An 11683-nucleotide genomic window follows, 5' to 3' on the forward strand; every position below is an offset into this window, starting at 1 on the left:
TAGAACCAGGGGTATTTTTGGGCAGGAACACACAGGAACGGAGTTCCGGCTGGCTCCCAAGTTGGCCACGCCCAGCAGGAACTAATTAGCATAATAGGCCACACCCAACAGCAGAAACTCATTAGGATTGGCTACATTAGGGGTGTGTAGCCTAACATGCAAAGGAGTTCCTGCTACAAAAAAAGCCCTGGGTTTGGACAACAAACAAGCTAAACAGAATAAGAAGCAAAAGGTGGGTGTGGCTGGATGACCACACTTCTGGTAACATGGGCCTAATATGCCAATGAGCTGTGCTGTCAGGGGTGTGGCCTAATATGCTAATGAGTTTCTGCTGTTGGGTGTAGCCTATTATGCTAATGAGTTCCTGCTGGGCTTTTTCTACAAAAAAAGCCCTGCTTAGAACCTAATTAAAATACAGCTTCCGGACCTCAGTATCAGTACACAAAATCTAGCTACTGGATAAGTGATCCTAGGATTCTTATCAGATAAAAGGCAATCGAGACTATTTGTGCAACCAGGAATTTTCTCCAGCAACAGAGTGATGATCTCCAAACGAGCCTCCTTATAATACAGGCAGCTAAAGAACATACACTCAATGGACTCGACCCCCCTTAATGACTCTGGTTCTACACCCCACTGAAGGTCCCCCCCAGACCCCGCCCTCCCCAGGCTCCACCCCCAAATCTCCAGGAGTTTCCTAACCCAGAGTTGGCAACCCTAAACCAATGTGATTAGCATGCAAACCCCAGCATAATCCGGTGTGTATGAAATTATCTATATTTTAGAGATGTTCCCTTATCTTTAACAAGAAATTGGTAATCTGTGGGCTTGCCCTAAAATCAGATAGCTTTAGCTTGTTCTAGAGCAAGGTATGGTTTAGACTACTAGGCAAGAAGTTTTAATGGCTCTTCATATTAAGGTTGTTTTAAGACATCCATTGTTGTTCAATGTTCCCTCTAAGCTATGGAGCCCTGTGAGCAAATATCCTACTTTGTGAGCTATTGGCATTAAAGTTATGAGCAAGACATTTGGCTACTGCATAAATTAGTTTGCTCTGGAGCCCTCCTTCCTGAGCTGAGACAAAAATGTGTGAGCCGGAGGCTAAAAAACTGTGAGCTAGCTCACACTAACTAAGCTTAAAGGGAACACTGGTTGTGATGGTCTTTCCCCACAAAAGGCCCAAACTAGTAACCCACATTGAACCAGACCTAATCAATGGGGGTGGGAGCTGGGGTTTGCTAAGGAGAGGGCTGTGCTCATTCCACAGTGCCGCAGCAAGCCTTTAGAGAGAATCGAGCGCCTTAGTTAGTGAGCCCTCGTGACTGCAAAGCTGGATAGGAAAACTCAAGTCAGAAGGGTGTGAGTGCGACCGTCAAAATATCCAGAGGCACTGCAGCTGGTGCCCCTCCCTGAAACTGTCTACCTGCAGCTGGTGCTCCTCCCCAGTGACTGAAACAGAGTCCGTCACAACCAAATATATGCAGGTATTTGATCTGCATAATTTTTAGGTGAGACACAAAATTCCAGTTTGACGGAACTGGAACTCCTTTGGCTCAGATCTAGATTTTAAAAACCTCAGAGTACAGACATAGTCTTGCCCACATTCCTCTGCTAGTCCTCTCCTGAGACAACTTCCCCAGTCAGCCTTACTTTTGGTTTGTTGACGGGAAGAGACGTTCGAGAGGCCGTGAGGGTAGATGTTGTATGGCCGGCTGGCAAGATTCTTGAAGACAATCTGAAACGACAGTTTTCACATTGCGGTCACGGCTGGTGTAGGCTCACGGAGCCCATAAAACCCATTAAATTATGTCCTTAATGAGGAACAAAGCATGGTTTAGAAAACTGGCATGTTCGCAGATCCCGCTTGCGTAGGTATCTCGTTGTGCATAAATATTCACAGGTAAAAAACATGAATGGATTTTATTAGTCTTTCCAGCCAACAGCAATTAAAATGCTTTGGAGAGTTTCCCATCCAGGTCTAGGACAGATCCAGGCATGGTGAAAACAAGTCAAGCTGCTGCCTCTCTTCCCTGTAACGGCCTCACTGGTAGCAGTTGGTAGCTGCAAGTGGCTGGACAGGGGTTCGTCCGTTTTTGCTCTACATCTAGTTTGACACCATTGGGGAATCTTTGTCCCAGGTAGGAATTTTTCGCTATTACCCAGGATTGGCAATGGGGTGGTAGAGTTTTCGCCTACCTTACACTGGAGCAGTGGAACAACGGGTTTGGGGCGTGGCTGTTAAATAGGTTGGTCACTTTGGCAGATTAGGGCAGGGATAAGGAAGCGGAAAATGGTGAGCACCTTAAGCCGTCCCGTGTTTGGGAACCGGGGGTCTTCAGGAACGGCCTGCGGGCTACTAAGGCCCTGGGCGTTGAATGATGATTCCCTCTGGGGGCCTCTTGGGTAAGTGCCTCTCTGCAAGCTGTAGGGTTTCAGGGGTAGGCGCTCCTGGGAGGCTACCAGTGGCTGGGCTGCTGGTTGCAAGCCAGATTAATGGCTCAAGACCGGGGTTGGTGGCTCGCCCACATATTAGGCCAGGAGGTTGGTCAGCGTGACACCTGCCTGGTCTGTTCCGCTACCTAGGAAGCACTCCCTTGCCGGTTTTTGTTAATAAATTGTATATAGTTAATAAAGTGGCCCTTGTTTGATCCAAACTGTTGTCCGCCTCGTTATTACGACTGTGGGGGCAATGGCCTCACTGGTAGCAGTTGGTAGCTGCAAGTGGCCGTTTTTGCTCTACATCTAGTTTGACACCGTTGGGGAATCTTTGTCCATTTTTGCTCTACGTCACCACTGGGGAATCTTTCCCACAACCGGCTAGGCCTGTGACAACTCTGGTGCTAGTGAGCAAGAAGCCGCCGTGAACGGAAACAGTTGTGAGAATGAGCCCTGTGATCTTCAGGAGGACATGTCAGGAATCCAGACGTGGAAGCATGACCAAAATAAGTTGGAAGTACGTGAGGAAGGAAGGGCTCGTGGCTCGGCAATGGAGCACAGACCTTGCGTGGAGAAGGACCCTGATCCTCCTGTCCTTCAGAGGGGGCACAGAAATGAATGCAACCCTCTTCTCTGTCTCCTTTTGACAGGGAACTCAGTGTCTTTTCCCCCCTCTTATGGGCTCATCTTTCGTAGTTAATCTAAACACGCTTCCTTTGATCCCAAATTTTATTCATGTCAGAACAAGCATTCCTGAGTGAAGGATTCTCCTTCTAGCAGCGGGGTTTAGCAGATATGACTAAGGTCGCAGGATCGTTGCACTATTGTAATCATTCGCAACTGGATTTTCTTGTTTGGACGCGGCAATCCAGTTGGGAAAGATTCTTCTAGGGCAGCCATAATGCAGTATCCACTGCTGTTTGGTTGCATTACTAGGTGATTAGATTCTTTCCCAATGGAGCCCTTATTTCTGGTGGCCTGTACCCCCAGAGAAAGACTATATATGATATTCTGCCCCGTCACAACAGACAACACTGATCCAGTCCTTTGACTCGGTAAAAGGCAGCGTCAAAAGACCTCCATTTCCAAAGTGGAACCTCTCTTACCTTAAGCTCATCTCCAACTTCTCCTTTGAGGACAGGGCCCAGAATTCCCATCTGAGGATCATGGGGCTTCTTCCGCCTCTTGAAAGTCCAGTCCTCATATTCCACATAGATCGCTTTCTTATATCTGGAGCCAATCCTCTGGGGGCCTTGTTCCAGAAACTGCCTGGTGTAAGTGCTGCCGAGGAGAAGGGGGAAAGAGAAAGTGTTCCATGGGCTAACTCTGGCCATCCCTGCAGCTAGGGTCTCCAACTCAGGGTTTTGGAATATATGGAGATGTGAGGGTGCAGCCTGGGAACATGGGATTATGGGGGGGGGGGACCTCGCTAGGGTATAATGCCATCTAGCCCACCTTCTAAAGCAGCCATTTTCTCCAGGAGAAGCGGAATATATGTTTTAAATAAATAAATAATGAATGAATGATTAATGTCGTCTGGAGGTCAGTTCTAATCCCAGGAGATCTCTACCCCCACCCACCCACACACAACCTGGAAGTTGGCAATCCTGCCTGCAGCCCACGATGCCTTTGATTAATTGTGTGTTCCAGTTTGATACCTTCCACTTTATCAGCTGCCCTAATGGTTTTCTGCCACTTTTCAACAACTTTTAGTCTGTTGCTGTTTTTTATCCCACTCCTGTGACAGTTGTTTATAGCATAACAGGGGTCATTTCCTGCAGGAGCGCACAGGAGCAGAGTTCCGGCAGTAAAGAGCCCAGGGGGCGGGCAAATGCAACAAGCCCCACCCCCTGCTCCCAGCAGCCCTCAGTCAGAGCAAGAAGCAGCCAGGTAAGTTGCAGAGCCCCCCCGGCCCCCCCGGTCCAAAACAGTCCAGTGGCACCTTTAAGACCAGGTTTTATTCAGGTACAAGCTCTCCCTCCTCTGCGAGGGCAGATCTGCACCCCCCCCCAATAGCTAGCAATCCAAAACAGTCCAGTGGAGCCTGAGCGGTGGGTGTTGCCTTCTGACACACTTCCGGTGATGTCAGGGGGTGTGGCATAGGCAAATAAGTTATGCTAATGAGTTATGCTAATGAGCTCTTGCACCTCTTTTTCAATGAAATGACCCCTGTAGCATAATATTCCTCCGTGAACTTGTGGAGGCAATAAGCATGGATCCTAAGCGCCTTCCATTTGTGCTAGGTACTTCTGCTTGAGGAGGAGGAGGAAGAGGACAATTTTGGCCAATTCCCCCCCCCCTCACTCCAGGCACACACACCCCCGTTTGCCCCATATGGTTTTCCTGGAGGTCCAACAACCCACAAGGGCGCAGGGATTGTTCTTGTGATCCGCAGGGATCATAAAAGCAAGAAGCGGGAAAGTGGCCATTTATGCAGTGGAGCTCCACTCAGGCTGCGTAGATTCCACCACGCTTGGTTTTTTTAAGGATGTCGTCATGTTTTCCCCCAAGCCTGCTAATAAATATTTTATCTAGTGGATCTGTGTCCTGCCCTTCCTCAAAGCAGCTTAGGGTACCATGCATGGTTCTTCCTTCCCCATTCTATCTCCACAACAGCCTTGTGAGGAATGTTAGGCTGAGAGTATATGACTGGTCCAAGGTCACCCTGCAGACTTCAAGTCAGTGTGGGGCGTTGAATCCAAGTATTCCCAACCCTAGCTCGACACATTAACCGTGACGTCACACTCGCTCTCATTTTAAATGCAAAGATACTTAAATTACCTGCTTCTGAAACATCTGACAAGGCAGAAGTCTTTTTCTAACTTGTTCCCCAAGCTCCTCTAACGGCAAACGTCCAGGACAGGATCTATAACATTTCCACCAAAAGCCTGGGAATTTCTTTGTATATGCTCAAGGTGGCAGCACTGTACAGATTCTCAAAGGGACAGCACATTATCCTTGGGTATCATTCATTATGAGTGTATTTTTGCAGGAGAAAAGTAGAATCATTAAGTGGGGGGGTGGAAATCAGATTTCAGCAATGGGGATACCACCGATGCCAGAGGGGAAACCTATTTTGCGTACTATACTAGTCTGGATGCAGGTTGCTATCTCATTATGGATTTTGCAACATTTTTATAAGAACCCAAGGCATGAACAGGCATTCTGCAAGAGGGACATGCCTTAAAATCAAAGTATGGCAACGCAAAGACCAGTGGTATTTTGTAAAAGGAAGGGAAATGCCAGATAGCATGGGGACCATTACCTGTTCAGGTAAGTGGGCCGGACGGGGGCATAGTCCCACTCAATCTCCTCAGCCGCAATGTAATGTGTCCAGGTGACAGGCTGCTGCTTGGCGAAGCTACGGACATTGAGTCTGGGTGCAGAGTCCTCCACGTCCATGTTGATCACGACACTTTCCATATCATAATCTTCACCGTAGCTGTCATAAAACTCATTTGCAGCATGTTCTGCCAGCCGCATCTTCTTCGCGAGCTCCTCTGGACAGAATTCCACCTTGACGTAAGTTTCCATGCCAGCTGGAACCAAAGACCCCCACCCTAGCATTAGTATCAGTGTTCCCTGGGCTAGAGGTCTGGCCCTGACTGATGGTAGAGTTACCTGGTCAGAACTCCAGGTGCAAATTTGGCCTCCGAAACCAGCAGTGAAGAGGCAAGAGTTACAGACTGGGGATGCAGAAGAGATCAAACATTTCCAGAACTCTGAAGATATGGGGGGGGGGAGCCTGGAGGAGGGATGAAAATGTACTTTCTTATCCAGCTGAATCTTATTTTACTGCTTTAACAGCTTTGAAAGGTTGACAGCTTCCTGGTGGGGCCAAATCTCCAGCAATTTCCCAAGCCAGACTCAGCAATACTAGCATAAAATGCATGATTTTCCACCTTAGCCTGTTCTGCATTGTGCACTTTATTAAAGTGTTCCATCGACACTTCCCAACCTGCTGGCCCTCCGGGCATATCTATAGCATTTGCTTGTGATGGCCATCTTGACTTCCTTTAATACGACACATATTAATGTAGAGTTAAGTAAATATTACCTTGCTGGTGAGATGGTATTTGGCAGAACATTCGAAATGTGCCATTGCTGCTGGGCATTGTCTCTGCAGTGAAGAAAGTGAATGGGGAGATGTCCAGAGTGTTATGCCGGTGATGCCTAACCAAGAACGTGTGGCCCTCAAAGAAAATGGAGTGGACTTCTGGGCTGGTACCCATGCCTATGACGTGCCAGTAGACCGTTTTCTTCTGGCATACTTTTAGATCTGCACGGGAAGAAAGAAGATGGGCCAGTGATATTCAGGGCTGAGAATTACCACTTGATGACTTGTGAGCTTCAACAGACCCCCCCCCCCCCCCCCCCGCCACTACCGGAACACCACCCTTTTTTATGTATTTATTTTGGTACCACTTTTTAACATAAATGTTCCCAAAACAATTAAATACGTGTAAGATGACAGAAAATTTTAGAAGAATGATCCGTGGGAGGAAAGGCAACAATAAAGAAGCATTCCTAGTGTAATCCCAAATGTCCAACAGAATAGAAATGTTTTTACTTTTTTCCAACATAAGAATAAGAAAGGACACAGAAGGGCCTCTTGGGGAAATATATTTCAAGCATCTGGAACCACAAACCACAAGACTTTGCTCCTGGAAAGATGGGAGCTGGAACAGAGCTTCATTAGCCGATCTTAAAACATTGTGGGGTTCACGTGAGCAAACTAAAATTGTACTTATACTAATCTAGTATGAGGGTTCAATAGACCCCAGGTAGAAATAAAATAAATAATTTTTAATAGAAATTTAAAAACCTTGGAGGTTTCATAGAGCAAAGAAAAAAACGTCTATACTGCATTTAATATTATCTTTTTGGCAGTCCAGGAAAAACACAGGAGCAAGGCTACCACAGGAAAGATATAAGAAAATAGTCCAGTTTCATGGTACCTGGTTATTTGACTTCTCCATTTAATGGAAGCTGGAGTAAAAGTGACCCTAACACAGCCAATGTATAGAACTGCCAGCCTCCAGTTGGGGCCTGGAAATCTTTCAGAATTATAACATCTCTGGACTACAGAGATCAGTTCTCCTGGGGGAGACAGCTGCTTTGAAGGGTGGACTCTATGGCATTATATACCACTGAGGTCCCTCCTTTCCCCCAAACCCCACCCTCCCCAGGGTCCATGCCCAAATCTCCAGGAAATTCCCAATCTGAAGTTGGCAACCTTAGCATATACTGCAAAATAAGTGTGTGTGTGTGTGTGTGGTGGATGGAGTAAACACTGCAGATTGATTGACCTCAAGGCTGAGCAATATATGAAGTTAGAAACAGAATAGTATTTTTCTCACTTTGGGGATCAATCTGACCCTTTTTGGACTTGGTCCAAATATTTGCTCAATTTCATTTGTAAGATAAAGGATAAATGTTTTCCAAGTATGAGAGATATTTCATATGTCAGTGTTACATTATTTTTTGATTTTGCATGTGCTTGATCTCTACCTTTTTGTATATAATGTTACACCAAAACCCATTTATTGTGAAAACTTACTATTTGTTTAAATCCATTATTAGCCATGTTCTCTAGAAGCAATTCTTGGATAGAGTACAATAACATCACAATAAAGACATCAAAAACACAGTAAGAAATACTCTTAAAAATTGCTTTTAAAAATTAGTAAAAACAGCACACAACAGAGGAGAAGAAGAAGAGGAGGAGGAGATTGGATTTATACCCCGCCCTTCACTACCCAAAGGAGTCTCAGAGCGGCTTACAAACTCCTCTCCCCTCTCCTCCCCACAACAGACACCCTGTGAGGTAGGTGGGGCTGAGAGAGCTCTGACAGAAACTGCCCTTTTTTCAAGAACAGCTGTGTCAGAACTATGGCTTGCCCAAGGTCATCCAGCAGGTTCCTTACGAAGGAGTGGGGAATCAAACCCGGTTCTTCCAGATTAGAATCCGCGCACTTAATTTAAGCATAAAAACACAGGAAAACTATTCCGTAAAAGCAGTCACTCCAGTCTGTTAAACAGCACAACGGGGCACAAGAATGTGAGCCAATTAACTAAGAAGACTGCTGCAGGGAGGGTATTTCAAAGCCAGAGTGTCACCACAAAGAAGGACCCATCTCTGGTCACCATCCTTCAGTTACACAGCACTATGCATGTGTTCCAACTTTTATAATGAAGCCTGGCTTCCAGGGAGAAACTTCGTTGTGTGGCAAAAGCACTTTTAGCCTCCAGAGCAGTGAATAGATAACACAGCCCCATCCCAATCCCCACCCCCACAGTTTTCGAGTCTGTTTTCATGTGCTGGATTGCAGATACTCAGGTTACGGAGTCAAACCATTCATCCCTTGAGGTTTATCACCTTCTGCTTACTACTTTTTTGTCACGCTTTCCCTCTTTTTCTTGAAGGGAAGGGAAGAGGGGCACTTACCAGGTAAAGAGGAATTTATGTACCCATTAACAGTGTGCAGCTGAGTCCAAGTAGTTCCCGGGGTGTTGGATTCAGAGTACCAACTTTTGCCTAAATGGGGGGAAATGTTTTTAAGAAAGAAAGATTGTTGTGATAGCACCGCATCAGATAACAGCTCTGAGATCAAATCACTTTGTGGATCCAATCCCTGAAAACTGTAGCTCTATTCATGTGACCAGAGGTCATTTCGGGGGGGAACGCGGGGGAACGCAGTTCCCCCGGGTGAGGTGCAGGGGGGTGGGGCACATGACGAAGCCCCGCCCCCTGCTTCCAGCCGCCCCGCTTCCAGCCCTCATTCAGCCAGGAGGAGGCAGGAGAAGAGGGAGGGTAAGTTGCTTCCTCTTAAAACATTGTGGGGTTCACGTGAGCAAACTAAAATTGTACTTATACTAATCTAGTATGAGGGTTCAATAGACCCCAGGTAGAAATAAAATAAATAATTTTTAATAGAAATTTAAAAACCTTGGAGGTTTCATAGGCAAAAGAAAAAAATGCCTATACTGCATTTAATATTATCTTTTTGGCAGTCCAGGAAAAACACAGGAGCAAGGCTACCACAGGAAAGATATAAGAAAATAGTCCAGTTTCATGGTACATGGTTATTTTACTTCTCCATTTAATGGAAGCTGGAGTAAAAGTGACCCTAACACAGCCAATGTATAGAACTGCCAGCCTCCAGTTGGGGCCTGGAAATCTTTCAGAATTATAACATCTCTGGACTACAGAGATCAGTTCTCCTGGGGGAGACAGCTGCTTTGAAGGGTGGACTCTATGGCATTATATACCACTGAGGTCCCTCCTTTCCCCCAAATCCCACCCTCCCCAGGGTCCATGCCCAAATCTCCAGGAAATTCCCAATCTGAAGTTGGCAACCTTAGCATATACTGCAAAATAAGTGTGTGTGTGTGTGTGTGGTGGATGGAGTAAACACTGCAGATTGATTGACCTCAAGGCTGAGCAATATATGAAGTTAGAAACAAGTATATGAAGATAGAAACAGAATAGCATTTTTCTCACTTTGGGGATCAATCTGACCCTTTTTGGACTTGGTCCAAATATTTGCTCAATTTCATTTGTAAGATAAAGGATAAATGTTTTCCAAGTATGAGAGATATTTCATATGTCAGTGTTACATTATTTTTTGATTTTGCATGTGCTTGATCTCTACCTTTTTGTATATAATGTTACACCAAAGCCCATTTATTGTGAAAACTTACTATTTTTTTAAAATCCATTATTAGCCATGTTCTCCAGAAGCAATTCTTGGATAGCGTACAATAACATCACAATAAAGACATCGAAAACACAGTAAGAAATACTCTTAAAATTTGCTTTTAAAAATTAGTAAAAACAGCACACAACAGAGGAGAAGAAGAAGAGGAGGAGGAGATTGGATTTATACCCCGCCCTTCACTACCCAAAGGAGTCTCAGAGCGGCTTACAAACTCCTCTCCCCTCTCCTCTCCCCTCTCCTCCCCACAACAGACACCCTGTGAGGTAGGTGGGGCTGAGAGAGCTCTTTCGAGAACTGCCCTTTTTTCAAGAACAGCTGTGCCAGAACGGGGCACAAGAATGTGAGCCAATTAACTAAGAAGACTGCTGCAGGGAGGGTATTTCAAAGCCAGAGTGTCACCACAAAGAAGGACCCATCTCTGGTCACCATCCTTCAGTTACACAGCACTATGCATGTGTTCCAACTTTTATAATGAAGCCTGGCTTCCAGGGAGAAACTTCGTTGTGTGGCAAAAGCACTTTTAGCCTCCAGAGCAGTGAATAGATAACACAGCCCCATCCCAATCCCCACCCCCACAGTTTTCGAGTCTGTTTTCATGTGCTGGATTGCAGATACTCAGGTTACGGAGTCAAACCATTCATCCCTTGAGGTTTATCACCTTCTGCTTACTACTTTTTTGTCACGCTTTCCCTCTTTTTCTTGAAGGGAAGGGAAGAGGGGCACTTACCAGGTAAAGAGGAATTTATGTACCCATTAACAGTGTGCAGCTGAGTCCAAGTAGTTCCCGGGGTGTTGGATTCAGAGTACCAACTTTTGCCTAAATGGGGGGAAATGTTTTTAAGAAAGAAAGATTGTTGTGATAGCACCGCATCAGATAACAGCTCTGAGATCAAATCACTTTGTGGATCCAATCCCTGAAAACTGTAGCTCTATTCATGTGACATATCAGTAGATATTTATTTATTTAAAAAATTATTATTAAAACATTTTTTTAGCCATCTTTCTTCCTTTCTCCTTTGCAGAACTCCGGGTGGCTTACAATATAAAAATATACACATTTTAAAAACACAATCAAACAACTATTATAAAGGAGGAGGAGGAGGATCGGTTATACTCCGCTTTTCTCTACCCAAAGTAGTCTCAAAGCGGCTTACAATCACCTTCCTTTCCCCACTAGCTCTTTTTCTACGAAATGTCCCCTGCATGTGACATATCAGTAGATATTTATTTATTTAAAAAATTATTATTAAAACATTTTTTTAGCCATCTTTCTTCCTTTCTCCTTTGCAGAACTCCGGGTGGCTTACAATATAAAAATATACACATTTTAAAAACACAATCAAACAACTATTATAAAGGAGGAGGAGGAGGATCGGTTATACTCCGCTTTTCTCTACCCAAAGTAGTCTCAAAGCGGCTTACAATCACCTTCCTTTCCCCACAACAGGCATCTTGTGAGGTAGGTGGGGCTGAGAGAGTTCTGAGAGAACCGTGACTGGCCCAAGGTCACCCAGCAGGCTCCATGT

At 45.3% G+C, this 11683-nt stretch overlaps 1 protein-coding gene across 1 annotated transcript in view; it reads right to left on the bottom strand.

The window, feature by feature from the left end:
* Positions 1–5894, bottom strand: part of F8 (coagulation factor VIII) — a 44021-nt gene extending 38127 nt beyond the window's left edge. The window contains exons 1-3 of the mRNA XM_015426522.1: positions 5702–5894; positions 3543–3717; positions 1666–1735 (exon numbers count right to left, since the gene is read on the bottom strand). Coding sequence (XP_015282008.1) covers positions 1666–1735; positions 3543–3717; positions 5702–5859 — 403 coding nt within the window. The 5' untranslated portion in view covers positions 5860–5894. The remainder of the gene's footprint in view (positions 1–1665; positions 1736–3542; positions 3718–5701) is intronic.
* Between the last annotated feature and the right edge of the window lie 5789 nt (positions 5895–11683).

This window comes from Gekko japonicus, unplaced genomic scaffold (assembly GCF_001447785.1).
Source record: "Gekko japonicus isolate JY-2015 unplaced genomic scaffold, Gekko_japonicus_V1.1 scaffold1313, whole genome shotgun sequence".
In the NCBI taxonomy this organism is placed as follows: Eukaryota; Metazoa; Chordata; class Lepidosauria; order Squamata; family Gekkonidae; genus Gekko; species Gekko japonicus.